General features: G+C 42.4%; 1 protein-coding gene across 2 annotated transcripts in view; it reads left to right on the top strand.

The window, feature by feature from the left end:
- The window catches only part of stpg1 (sperm-tail PG-rich repeat containing 1), a 60,897-nt gene that overhangs the window by 34,871 nt on the left and 11,106 nt on the right, over positions 1 to 14,920 (top strand). Inside the window, exons 4-8 of one of the 2 annotated variants that reach the window (XM_078423175.1) lie at positions 532 to 633; positions 3,029 to 3,208; positions 7,530 to 7,641; positions 9,179 to 9,359; positions 12,322 to 12,512. In XM_078423175.1, coding sequence (XP_078279301.1) covers positions 532 to 633; positions 3,029 to 3,208; positions 7,530 to 7,641; positions 9,179 to 9,359; positions 12,322 to 12,512 — 766 coding nt within the window. The remainder of the gene's footprint in view (positions 1 to 531; positions 634 to 3,028; positions 3,209 to 7,529; positions 7,642 to 9,178; positions 9,360 to 12,321; positions 12,513 to 14,920) is intronic. The other variant, XM_078423176.1, reaches the window with a different exon arrangement.

Raw genomic sequence — 14,920 nt, forward strand, 5'->3', positions numbered from 1 at the left:
AAAAGACAAAATGTGTGAGATATGGACTGAAGAGGCACTAATTGTGAGGCCAGAGGAAGGAATATAGGTGGGAGGGGTGAGGGAAGGGAAGAAATGAGTGCGAGTTTAGGTGGAGCACAGGGAAAGGGGGCATGGGGGGGATTGCATGTCAGTACCTAAAATTGGAAAATTCAATTCCATTGAAGGTTCTAAGCTACCCAAGTGGAATATGTGGTGCTGAATCTTCCTCTATTCATTTAAGCCATTAAAGATAAAGTGACATTTTCAAGAAATTGCATTTGTAATTTGCAAGAATTTGTACACAGTGTTGGAAGACATGCAGCATTTAATCTTGTCGAAAAATAATAAAGTTGTCAGAAGACGAAGAAGAGAGAAACATTAAATGGCAGGAATACAGAAAGGTCTGATTTTGGGCACATATGTAATATTTTTTAATCACCTTTTATGGTGACCTTATACAGGTTAACCTTTAGTGAGGTAATTATATATGCTGCGGGTTTCAGTAAGTTGTAATATTAACTTTTTTTTTAGGGAGAAAACCCAGGGCCAGGTACATATGATAACACTCATGTGCCACTTGAAACGTTCAGCACCTCATTCTCCAAAAGAGGAATGGGTGGGCTTGCATCCAAAGTAAGTTTTTAAATTTTCTCATATTAATGCAATTCTCCGGTTTAAAAAAAAACATGAAGCACTTGCTTGTCAAGGTTTACCCTCTGCTAACTGACCCACAAATGATTAGTAGGGAAAAAAATTGCAAATGCTAGTATAAATCGAAGGTAGACAAAAAATGCTGGAGTAACTTAGCGGTTCAGGCATCATCTCTGGAGAGAAGGAATGGGTGACGTTTCGGGTCGAGACCCTTCTTCTTCAGAAGGGTCTCGACCCGAAACGTTACCCATTCTTTCTCTCCAGAGGTGCTGCCTGAACCGCTGAGTTACTCCAGCATTTTTTGAATACCACTAATGATCAGTTATTCCTGGAAAAGTCAAAGAAGTCACCTTCATTAAAAAAAAATGCAGGCATATTTTTTAAAAATTGCAGGCACATTTTAAATAAAAATGCAGGCATATTTTCCACAGATTGCTCGGGCTTTTGTGTCGGAAGTGTTAATTAGTTTAATTTGTGTGAAATAAGTTTTATTTTTCCATAATGGGCAAGGTCACACTGATGGCCATATGATGCAGAACTGAAGGACATGCTGGAGATTTGATGTGTCTACACTTGAGCTCTCACAGACTCTGGCTCACCACAGAGTCCAGGAGAATCCCTTAGCTAAATAAACAAGGGGCTGGATGTACTTCTGACCCGTCCATTTTACTCCAGCCTTAGCTGGCACACCTTGCATGACCCCAGTCACGGTAATAGGCTGCTAACCTTCAGTAAAAAGATAAGAGGAGATAAACCATTTGTTTTCTTTATTTTAAATATGATGTTGTTTTTGAGTTAATTTATAGGAGTAGAAAGTAGTTTTGTGAGAGTGGGTAGTTTTGTGAGAGCCCCATACGGGACAAACCAATTAGGCCTGGACGGCGCTGTATGTAGCCCCGGACACTGTAGGCCCGGACATTGTAGGCCCGGACACTGTAGCCCGCGGGCCACAGCAGTCCCGGATAGTGTAGGCCCGGGCGCCATCTAACGGAGGTGGCGTAGCAACCCGCCTCCCAGCCCGAGCGGCCGCCATTGGTGGAGCGGGATCAAGTGGCCGCTGGCTGAGTGAGGTCACATGGGGTATGGGGCGGTGGCGTCACCCTTTGTCCCTTATTTAGAAGTGAGGAAGTTGGCAACCCCAGTCATAATAAATCCACTGTTGTCAATTGTTTTTAAATGTCTGTGATTGTCAGAGATATTGAGAGACAGTGGATGAGGTTTTTGACACCACAGGCTCTTAGGTACCATCAGGGTCAGTGCAGCTTCGGCAAGGAGTGGGAGGATATTGAGGAGATGCATAGCTGCAAAGAGGCGTTTAAAAGGCTTTAGGGACAAGCAAAACGATATGCTGGCAATAGAGGAATATGGATCACATGTAGGTAGAGGAGATTAATTTAACTTGACATCATCTTTGGCATGGACATTACGGGCTGAAGGGCCTATTCTATGCTGGACTATTCTATGTTCTAATTGTGACCACGGTCTAGCATAGTGATAGGAAAGGTTTTTGAATTAAGGTGCAGACTGGGCCCATTACAAACCTATCTGTTGATATCTTATTCCTGCATTTATAACATATAACATATAACATATAACAACTACAGCATGGAAACAGGCCTGTCCGGCCCTACCAGTCCACGCCGACCATTCTCCCTGACCTAGTCTCATCTACCTGCACTCAGACCATAACCCTCCAATCCCCTCCTATCCATATACCTATCCAATTTACTCTTAAATAATAAAATCGAGCCAACCTCCACCACTTCCACCGGAAGCCCATTCCATACAGCCACAACCCTCTGAGTAAAGAAGTTCCCCCTCATGTTACCCCTAAACCTTTGTCCCTCAATTCTGAAGCTATGTCCCCTTGTTGGAATCTTCCCCACTCTCAAAGGGAAAAGCCTACCCACGTCAACTCTGTCCGTCCCTCTCAAAATTTTAAAAACCTCTATCAAGTCCCCCCTCAACCTTCTACGCTCCAAAGAATAAAGACCCAACCTGTTCAACCTCTCTCTGTAGCCTAAGTGCTGAAACCCAGGCAACATTCTAGTAAATCTCCTCTGTACCCTCTCCATTTTGTCGACATCCTTCCTATAATTTGGCGACCAGAACTGCACACCATACTCCAGATTCGGCCTCACCAATGCCCTGTACAATTTCAACATTACATCCCAACTTCTATACTCGATGCTCTGATTTATAAAGGCAAGCATACCAAACGCCTTCTTCACCACCCTATCCACATGAGATTCCACCTTCAGGGAACAATGCACAGTTATTCCCAGATCCCTCTGTTCCACTGCATTCCTCAATTCCCTACCATTTACCCTGTACGTCCTATTTTGATTTGTCCTACCAACAGTTTTTGTTTGCTTAGGTACCCCGTACGGGTCGAAGAAGTGCTGTCCACACTCCGGGGGCAAATGCATACAGCATTCCTTCTACAATGCTATCAAAGATGGACTATCACTTAGGGAACAGCAGCATGTTCTATCCACCCCTTGTTATGAAAGTGGACAGTAACAAAAACAGGACACCTGGCCCTAGTGAATATAATGTAAGTGGTGAAATTCAAGAAAGATTAATGCTTGCTGAATATTTTGTTTAATAGGATCAAACTAGCCACTGATGTCTTAATGTAGAGAAAGGAATTGCAGATGTTGGTTTACTCCGAAGATAGAGACAAAATGCTGGAGTAACTCAGCGGGACAGGCAGCATCTCTGTATCGAAGAAAGGTCTTGACCCGACTGAAGAAGGGTCGCGACCCCAAACATCACCCATTCCTTCTATCCAGAGATGCTGCTTGTCTATTGATTAGGTAAAGCAATCTGTCACACACTATTCTTAAATTCTTTTTATAAATTTTCATACGTTCATGTTCATAAGTGATAGAAGCAGAATTAGGCCATTCGGCCCACAAAGTCTACTCTGTCATTCAATCATGGCTGACCTATCTCTCCCTCCATTCTCCTGCCTTCTCCCCAGAACCATTGACACTCATACCAGTCAAGAATCTATCTATCTCTGTCTTAAAAATATCCATTGGCTTTGCCTCCACAGCCTTCTGAGGCAATGAATTCCATAGATTCACCACCCTCTGACTAAAGAAATTCCTCCTCATTTCCTCCCTAAAGGAATGTCCTTTAATTCTGAGGCTATGACCTCTGGTCATAGACTCTCCCACCAGTGGAAACATCATCACCACATCCACTCAATCTAGGCCTTTTACTGCTCATTATGCGCATGTAAGATTTGGCCTGGAAATTCTTCTCTGTTTCAAGAAGCGTAATAAAACAGTCGTGCACATGGGGCAGGTGCCAGTGTGCATGGAAATGGAGATTTATTTATTTTTTAAACTCAAGACCTGATGCTTCCTGTGCACGAGAAGCACAAATCTTGTGTCTTCTTCATAATGGCCATGCCGTAGTTGTCTGTGATGCCACCTCCCTATGGAAGGAAAGTGTTACAGATGAAGTGTGTCTGATCTGAACATGAACTCTATTTCTCATTCCTCAGATGCTGCCTGACTTGTTGAGTATCTAGGCATTTTCTGCTTTTATTTCAGATTTCTGCCATCTGCAGCTTTTTTCTTTTTCTTTTACCAATTAAGAACACTGCCTTCATGACTTAGCATGACTTTCAGCTATTTGGAGAAGTTGACCTTGCAACCATCCAGGCAAGTGGATGGTATTCCATCACACTCCTGCCTTGTGTCCTGCTCGTGGTGAAGGAATCAAGAGATAGGTCACTTGCTGTGGATATCCAGCCCTTGATATGTTAATGTAGCCACCGTACTCAAGTTTAGTAAGGACTTGATAAAAGTATTTGACATGGTCTCACCTGGCAGGCTGGGCCTGATGATTTCAGCACATGGGATCAAATGTGTGCTGGCTGGTTGGATTCAAAATTGGCTTGGTAATTGGAGGCAGAGGCATATGCGGAAGAATGTTTTTCTGATGGCAAGACTGTGGCCAGTGGTGTACTGCAGGGATCACTGCTTTGACATTGTCTATGATATATTTAAATATTAAATTAGTGGGGATTATATATAAAGTTTGCAGATGACATGAAAATTGATGGTGTAGAGAACAGCAAGGAAGGTTGTCTAAGGCTTCAGCAGATATATGTCAGATGGTAAATTGGGTAGAGTGTTGGCCGATGGAAATTAATCCTGACAAGTGCAAGAGATGCATTTTGGAAAGTCAAACAGGGGTAGTACATTTTAGATTAATTTAGAGATGTAGTATAGAAACAGGCTCTTCGGCCCACTGAGTCTGCACCGACCAGCGATCCCCTCACATTAACACTATCCTTCAAACAAACTCGGGGCAACTTTACAATTTACACTTATACCAGCCAATTAACCAACAAACCTGTACATCTTGGGAGGAAACCAAATATCTCGGAGAAAACCCACGCAGTCACGAGGAGAATATACAAACTCTGTACAGACAGCACCCATATTTGGGAGCGAACCCGGGTCTCGGGCGCTGCAAGCACTGTAAGGCAGCAACACTACTGCTCCACTACCATACCGCCTTACATATACAGTAAATGAAAGGGAACTAAGGAATGTTGTTGAATAAATGAGCCTTGGGGTTGAAAGTGGAGCAACATGATAACAGGCCCATCAGCCCACTGTCTCCATGCTGACTATCAACCATCCACTTCTACTAATCCCAATTTATTCTCCCCACATTGTCTTTAACTCGCTCCAGATTCTATTACTCACCTACACGCAACCTACCAACCTGCATGACTTTGGGATGTTGGGGGAAACTGAGGTTCCCAGGGGAAACCCACTCAGTGACTGGGAGAACATGCAAACTCTACACAGCCAGAACACAGGGCCAGAAGTAAACCTAGGTAACACAGCAAGCTCTCGAGGTCAATCTGCGTATTCATCTGCAACACTTTCCTTCCATAGGGAGAACACTGTGGTTAGGCAGCATCTGTGGAGAGAAAAGGACAGATGTCGATTTGGGCAAAGACTCTTCATTTGGATTGTTTTAGTTTTTAGCTTTAGTGTTAGAGATACAGCATGGAAACAGGCCCTTTGGTCCACTGAGTCCGCACCGACCAGCGATCCCCACGCACTAGCACTATCCTACACACTCCGGGACAATTTAGAATTCACAATTTTACCAAAGCCAATTAACCTACAAACCTATATGCCTTTGGAATGTGAGAAGAAGCTGGAGGTCCCAGAGAAAATCTATGCGGTCACGGGGAGAGCATACAAACTCCATACAATCAGGATCGAACCCGGGTCCCTGGCGCTGTAAGGCAGTAATTCTACTTGTGCACCAGCTCTACTGCACAGAGTGATGTGTCCAGTTCTGGTTCTCCAGAAGATATCGTTGTGCCAGAGAGAGTGCAGAGGAGGTTTACCAGGATGTTGCCTGGAATAGAGGACTTTATTAACAGGGTGAGATTTTGTGGGCGCAGCCTATTTTCCTTGGAGCGAAGGAGGTTGAAGGATAACATGATAGAAGTATTTAAAATTCTAAGATGCATACATGGTCAGAATCTTTTCCCAATGGTATTGGTGTCACAAACGGCAGAGCATAGGTTAAGATGAGAGGAAGGAGTTTTAAAAAGGATCAAAAAGGATTTCAAAATCAATGGCCCGTTCCTGCTTTTTCCCCATATCCCTCGATTCCTTTAGCCCTAAGAGCTAAATCTAACTCTCTCTTGAAAGCATCCAGTGAATTGGCCTCCACTGCCTTCTGTGGCAGAGAATTCCATAGATTCACAACTCTCTGGGTGAAAACTTTTTTTTCTCATCTCAGTCCTAAATGGCCTACCACTTATTCTTAGTGAGTGGAAAATGGAAAGATTTATACATAAAGCAGTTGATATCTGGAACTCACAGCCAAAGGAGGTGATGAAATCCGATACAATTACTATGTTTAAGGGACATTTAAATCGGAACTTGATAGGAACTTGAATAGGGGAAGGATCGAGGAATAAGGACCACATGCAGGCAAATGGGATTAGTTGGTGTGGATGAGTGAAAAGGTCAGTCTGAATGGGCCCATTTCTACACTAAACAACTCTGTGACTCGACAGTCTACACGGAGGAAAGGCTTTCAGTCCATTAAGATTGTCAGGAGATTTTTGTAGCACACTATTTTGTAGCACCCTCGTTCTCATGTGCAATAGAATTTGGAGCAGTGGGCCCTTAGGAAAAAAATGTTCTTTGGTCCACTGTACACACCCTGTATAACATGCTTTTCCACCCAGCAATGAATGTTTTATTCATGGCATTCCCCTTCGCATTAACTTTTGTTTTAGTCGGTTTACGTGACTGTCGCTCGTTAACACACGAGCATGTAAATGTATCCGAATGTGCATGGAACCACAACAACTGGAGGCATCCTTGGTCAATTCAGGAAAATATCATTATTTGCTTCAAAAACATGTGACTGCCACATCAGTCTGAAGAAGGGTCTCGACCCGAAACGTCACCCATTCCTTCTCTCCTAGATGCTGCCTGACCCGCTGAGTTACTCCAGCATTTTGTTACGCCTTCGCCACTGTGCTAGTGGTCATTTTTTCCCCGCTTTTGGAATAAAATCAACGTTTGCCATTATTGGAATAAGGGGTGAAAAAATCAATATTGCATCTGGTGGTGATAGGTTGGGGCTGGAGATCCTTTGCTATTCTTGAATAAATGGACTGGTACAAAATGTAACTTTTTATATTATTTTAATCATAAAGTTAACAATGCCTTGCATTTGTGACTAAACAATTATGTTGTTCCAAATTACAGGTATCTCTTCAGTTCAACAGATGGTGGAGTGGCTGGGAAAATCATGAGAGTAATTGTTGGACTGTATGAACTTCATTTAATTTTTGCAACTCTCTTTCCCAGGTTTCCAATGTTTTTCTGGGGAAAGTTAACAATATGTCCGCTGAGTCAGCATTTTTATCAAAAACTGGGAGAGTGACTGCCCCACAACTGAGGCTGATCGGACCCTCCCCATGTAAGTATGCACATTTTGTTAATACGAAAGGAAAAATCAAAAGGTTAGTGGGTTTGTGCGGTAACATGACAAGACTACATTCCTGACTGGAGTAAAACCAGCTGAGCTGCTGAAGAAGCTAAAAATATGAATTATGATGTTTTAAATAATAGCACATAGATATGATCAAATTGTTTCAGTCTGATTGCACGCTTTTCTCGCTTTAGCTCTCAATCTTTGTCAGCAGTGGTATTAACAAGGAAACAGATCTGCTGTCACAAAGTAATCATTATTGCACAGTAACTTTTTTTATGTGTGAGAATAAATTTGCTAACCATTTTCCATTCAATAGAGGAAGTTGTGAAGCTGTGGAAAGAAATTGGACAAGTGACAAAGGATTTAAAGCCATTTTCCCCCACTAAATCAATAAGAACCCCCATTATGCAATGCTTTGAATTTTTATCTGTAATGATTTCTTGGAACACGACTCTGAAGTCAGATGGCCAACATTAATCTCTCCTGAATACCGAAGTAAAATCGGAATCCACACTGCTACAATATAAACAGTTTTTATTTTCCTTCCAGTCACTTACTTGGTTTCTTAATAAGCAGGAACCCAAACTTGCCAAAAATCTGAGCCAAATTGCAAAATTGTCAATTCATTTCTGACTACTTAATCTCTGCTGCTGGACGATTCGTGCACTGATTATAGTTGTTAATGCATCATTGTTAGATTGGACAGAAGAAAAGTCTATGGAGAATAGCATACGTTTTCTGGGGCTTTTTTGTTTGTTTTTGGGATGTAGATGACGTTGTCAATGGTGTACTAATTGCCCGTGTATAGCTCAGGCAACATAAGGAACTGCAGATGCTGGTTTACCAAAACGAAATGACACAAAGTGTTGGAGTAACTCAGCAGGTCAGGCAGCATCTCAGGAGAACATGGACTGGTGGCTTTGTGGGTCGGGATTCTTTTTCAGTAGGTTCCTCACTTGAAATATCGCCTATCCATGTTCTTTGGAGATACCATCTGACACGCTGAGTTATTCCAGCAATTTGTGTCCTCGTTATACCTCAGGCAAAATGTTTCATGAGCAGGAAAATCTGTTGCCTCTGAGTGGCAAGATATTAGGCATTAGACATTTTCTAGTTCTACTAGAACTGCTGCGCTTACAGCGCTAGAGACCCGGGTTCGATCCTGACTACGGATGCTATCTATCTAGAGTTTTCTCCCTGTGACAGCATGGATTTTCTCCAGGTGCTACAATTTCCTCTCACAGTCCAAAGATGTGCAGATTTGTAGTTTAATTGGCCTCAGTGAAAATTGTAAAAAATTGTCTCTAGTGTGTAACATAGTGCTAGTCGCTGGTCGGCACGGACTCAGTGGGCCAAAGGGCCTGATTCCGCATTGTGCCTCTAAAGTCTAAAGTAAGGTAATAGTTTTATGCACAATAAGATTCTTTTGTTATAATTATTATTCGGCAATAATTAGCAAAACATATCTGCTTTACACGCATCCCTGCCAATGTTTCCGATCAGCTGTAAAATTATTTTCCAGGCCATTATAGAATCAACACCTCCTTGACCAAAGAGTCACCAAAGGCAATAATTTCTTCTTTCAAATCCAAGACGATGCGAATGCAGTATCCAAGCGAGTCAATGAGCCCAGGACCAGCCACCTATCAACCATTCAAATCAATGACAGAAGAAAGGACACATTTTGCATTCTTGCATCCTTGGTATGGGTGACTGACTCCCTTTCTGTGGTTGCTCACGGTCTGAATACAATGGTCTGTGAGAAAATTTTGTGTGCAGACTCAGAGTTTTCTCAAGGGGTGAAGATTTTATTCTTTGTGTATGTTAAATATTTGGGGGTTGGGAGTCAGTGAACTGTACAGAATAACTTTGGCGTAGACCAAGTACATAGCACAGTTCATGAGAATCGAAACCACATTGACAATGGTATATGCATGGCATATACCTTGAATAAATAGATAATACTTTATGTGAAAAGCAAAACAGTGTGAACAGTACAATATTTGAAAATCTAAAACTAAATGTGAAAATCTAACACAGTGCCTTGCATGGGTATCTAAAACAAATGGGTGTTGGAGTATCTGAGTATAAAGGCATCAAAAATATCCTCATTTTAGTAAGTGATTATGTAAATTAGACTTAAATATAGAAACGTAGAAAAATAGGTGCAGGAGTAGGCCATCCAGCCCTTTAAAATAGGTGCAGGAGTAGGCCATCCAGCCCTTTAAATTTATTGTGGTTAAACAGGACTTGCACTCCATTTACCTACCTTTGTTCAAGGTACTTAGATGCCCAAATGTGACCAAAGAATCTATTGATCTTAATCTTAATAATGACATCTGATCTACTTTTCAACTTTTTTGTACATATGGACAAATGCAATGTGGATTATATATGGATTTAATTATATTAAATATAGTATAAAATAAAATATATTTTATGCAAACACCTCGAATGAATAGATAATACTTTATGTGAAAAGAAAACTGTATGAACAGTACAATATTTGAAAATCTAAAACTAAATGTAAAAATCTATTACAGTGCCTTGTATGGGTATCTAAAACAAATGGGCGTTAGAGTATCTGAGTATATAGGCATCAAAAATATCCTCATTTCAGTAAGTGATTATGTAAATTAGACTTAAATATAGAAACGTAGAAAAATAGGTGCAGGAGTAGGCCATTGGGCCCTTCGAGCCAGCATTCGATATGATCTTGGCTGATCATCCAAAATCAGTACCCTGTTCCTGCTTTTTCACCATATCCCTTGATTCCGTTAGCCCTAAGAGCTAAATCTAACTCTTGAAAACATCCAGCGAATTGGCCTCCACTGCCTTCTGTGGCAGAGAATTCCACAGATTTACAACTCTCTGGGTGAAAAAGTTTTTCCTCATCTCAGTCCTAAATGGCCTACCCCTTGTTCTTGAGCTGCGACCCCTGGTTCTGGACTTCACCAACATCGGGAACATTTTTCCTTCATCTAGCCTGTCCAATCCCTTAAGAATTTTATATATTAAGAAATATATATGGCATTATATATGGCATTCTTAACTCCTGGCCATGCACCCCTGCCTGCTTTTCCCTGACCAGCCACCATGGGTCACAGTGGCTCAGCGGTAGAGTTGCTGCCTTACAGCGAATGCAGCGCCGGTAACGGGTTCGATCCCGACCACAGGTGCTGTCTGTACAGTTTGTACGTTCTCCCCATGACCTGCATGGGTTTTCTCCGAGATCCTTGGTTTCCTCCCACACTCCAGAGAGGTACAAGTTTGTAGGTTAATTGGCTTGGTAAATGTAAAAATTGTCCCTCGTGGGTGTAGGATAGTGTTTGTGTGCGGGGATCGCTGGTCGGCGCGGACCCGGTGGGCTGGAGAGCCTGTATCCACGCTGTATCTCTAAACTCTAAACTAAACTAAATCAGCCACCATGGGTCAGCTGTATTTACAAATTTTTTAAAAAACAACCTACTTTAAAGTAACATCTTAAAGTTTTTGTCCTTCGTCTTTTATAGAAGCCATTGGTCATTTTTTTATAAATTCCGCTACAAATTTGGCGCAAAATTGCAGGAAGTCAGGGGAGGGATAGAAGGAAGAATGGAAGGGACTGGAACTGGGTGAAGGGAAAGCACAAAAAATGTTTGAAATTAAAATATCATCTCCTTTGGGATTCAGATCACTTTCCTGGTTGTGGTTCCACTGGTGGGGACTTTTCTATCACCATTCTGAAGGCCATTGAACATCAATTTACTCAGTATACCTGGCACACAGAAAGATGTTCACAAGTATGTTCACAGGTTCTAGGAGTAGAATTAGGCCATTCGGCCCATCGAGACTACGCCACTCAATCAAGGCTGATCCCATTTTCCTGCCTTCTCCCCATAACCCTTGACACCCCTTTTAATCAAGAATACTAAATCACAACTGACCCTGAGATAGTGGAAGCCCTGGAGCATGCAGATGCTCCGCATCTTCAATGTGTCAGAAACCTGCAGGAACGATAGTTGCAAGATAAGATCATGAGGTCATGATAAGATAATGATAAGATTATCTTGACTTCATCATAAGATCATGAGGTCAAGATAAGATAAGATCATGAGGTCATGTGATCGTAGATTTAGGCCATTCGGACCATCAAATCTACTCTGCCATTCAATCACGGCTGATCTATCTCTCCCTCCTAAACCCCATTCTCCTGCCTTCTCCCCATAACCTCTGACACCCGTACTAGTCAAGAATCCATCTATCTCTGCCTTAAAATGTTCCACTGACAGCCTCTACAGCCTTCTGTGGCAAAGAATTCCACAGATTCACCACCCTCTGACTAAAAGAACTTTCTTAAGGAACAGGAGACTGGCAGAAACGCTCACCCCAGAATTTTCTGGTGCACCCCGCTGCTTGAGACTGGAGAGAATGACAGACGGAGTGTGATGATCCTGCTGTATTTTACTAATTCAGTCTCTAGAAAATGACACAGCCGTGAAACAAATGTTGTATAAATTCTACAGCTCGGATTGAGTACAAAACTAATAACCATGTAAAATGAGTTGTGAACAGCTTCACGTCTTTGACTTTGATTTACTACTTTTGTCAAGCGGGTTTATTAATGATTTAACCGAGTGTTTTTTGTTCATCATTTTGTTCTGTTGCATTTCACTTATTCTCCAGGAAGAAACATTACATGTGCATCTCTGCACCTCCATTCCCAGTGAACAGAGACCCAACTCCCCCGGGCCCCGGATATTATGACGTGGTCGATTTTCATGATCCACCTAAGCACTACATGACCAGTGCAGCATTTGTGTCGAACACTAGTCGCTGGACTGGAAATGTCCACGACAAAGATATTCCAGGGCCAGGTAGGATTATTCTGACTGTCATAGATAATGAACAAAAGAGTAATCTATTACTATTTTTTTTAAATTATGTTTTTCATTGCTGATCAAACTCATATAAATTAATGAGAGGTGACTTTCCATGCTTCAATGTGACAGACACAGAGCTTGTGAATCATGCTTCAGCCATGAATGGGGGTGAACACCATCCTAATATTTTGTTTTGTGTGAGCAGGTGACCGATGGTTGGTACGGGCCCGGTGGGCCGAAGGGCCTGTTTCCATGCTGCATCTTTCAATCAATTATTTAGCAGGAGTAAATCTTTCAGTTTCTTGTGCCTGCTTTATCATTCCACACAATCAGTTGATTCAGCACCATTTTAGTTTAGTTTATTTATTGTCACGTGTAGTGAAAAGTTTTTTTGTGGCACGCTATCCAGTCAGCAAAATGACTATCCATGATTACAATTAAGCCACCCCCAGTATACGGAGACAGGATAAAGGGAATAATGTTTAATGCAAGACAAAGTCCAGTAAAGTCCGATTAAGGATAGTTCGAAGATGTCCAATGAGGGAGATGGTAGGTCAGGACTGCTCTGCAGTTGGTGACAGGATGTTACAGTTGTCTGATGACAGCTGGGAAGAAACTGTCCCTGAATCTGGAGGTATACCTTTTCACGCTTTGGAACATCTTGCCTGATAGGAGAGGGGAGTAGAGGGAATGTCTGGTGTGAGACTCGTCCTTGATTAGGTTGGTGGCCTCGCTGAGGCAGCATGAAGTGTAGATGGAGTCAATGGAAGGGAGGTTGGTTTGTGTAATGGTCTGGGCTGTATCCACAGTTCCTCGCAGTTTCTTGTGGTCTTGGATGGACCTGTTTCCAAACTATGCTGTGACGCATCCTGACAAAATTCTTTCAACCGTGTAGACGTTGGTGAAAGTTTTTGGGGACATGCCGAACTTCCTAAGGGACTAGAGGCGCTGGTGTGCTTTCTTGGCCATTGCTTCAATGTGGCTGGTCCAGGACAAATTGCTAGTGATATTTGCTCCCAGGAACTTGAAGCTTCCAACCATCTCAACTTCGGCGCCATTAATGTATACGCCTTCGGGTAGGTGCACTGCTTTGGCGCCGTTAATGTATACGCCTTCGGGTAGGTGCACTGCTTTGCTTCCAGAAGTTAATCACAACCTCCTTTGTCTTGCTGACATTGAGGGAAAGGTTGTCAGAATCAGAATCAGAATTAGAATCAGAATTACCTTCATTGTCATCCAAAATAACCCCAAGTCTTTCGGACGAGATTCCGTCACCCACAGTCCAACAATAAGAGCAATAAAATAAGCAATTACACACACAACAACAAACCAACACCAACAAAAAGAAACATCCATCACAGTGAGTCTCCTCCAGTCACTTCCTCACTGTGATGGAAGGCCAGAATGTCTTTTCTCTTCCCCTGCCATCTTCTCCCGTGGTCAGGCTGTTGAAGTTGTCTTGACACTAGGTTACAAGGCTATCAATCTCCTTCCTGTACTCTGTCTTGTCACTATTTGATACCGGGCCCATTACAGTGTTGTTTTCTGCGAATTTGTAAATTGAGTTGGATTTGTATTTGGTTGCAGTCGTGGGTGTATAAGGAGTAAAGAAAGGGGTTGGGAACGCACCCTTGCCAAACACCAGTGTTGAGGATTATCGTAGAGGATGATTTCAAGCCCTTACTCCACACTGCCTTATTTCCTTAAAATATAAAAACCGACCACACAGCGGCAATCTGCGGCACAGTTACGCAGCGGTAGAGCTGCTGCCTCACAGCGCCAGAAACACATTCGATTCTGACTACGGGTGCAGTCTGTACGGAGTTTGTACTTTCTCCCTGTGACCTCGTGGGTCTTCTCCGGGTGCTTTGGTTTCCTCCCACACTCTAAAGACATATGGAATTGTAGGTTAATTAGCTTCTTGTAAAATCTGTAAATCGTCCCTAGTGTGTAGCATAGTGCTAGTGATCACTGGTCGGCACGGACTCGGACGGCCAAATTCTACCACTATCTCTAAAGTAAAGTAAAGTAAGTCTTAGTTTCTGTGCTGAATGTAGTCAGCGATCAAGCCTCCTGGGGAATTCATTTAAACGATTCACCACCCTCCAGGTGAAATTATTTTTTTGCCATCTCTGTTTGGAATGGTTGGCCCTTTTATTTTGAACACGAGATGCCTGATTTTAGGAAAATTGATGTTTCACCTCGACCCAGGTGAAGCATCTATTCCACAATTACTGGTAAAGCCGCAAAAGAATTTTGTTTGTTTCGAAGCAAATCACCTCTGCTTTTTCTAAAGATTAGAGATTGCAGACCGAGACTGCGTAATCTCTGATATGACAAACCTGCCATACCAGGAATTGATGCAGTGATACTTTGCAGCACCTCCTCAGTTGTAAGTCCAT

The sequence above is a fragment of the Rhinoraja longicauda genome, chromosome 27 (assembly GCF_053455715.1).
Source record: "Rhinoraja longicauda isolate Sanriku21f chromosome 27, sRhiLon1.1, whole genome shotgun sequence".
Lineage (NCBI taxonomy): Eukaryota > Metazoa > Chordata > Chondrichthyes > Rajiformes > Arhynchobatidae > Rhinoraja > Rhinoraja longicauda.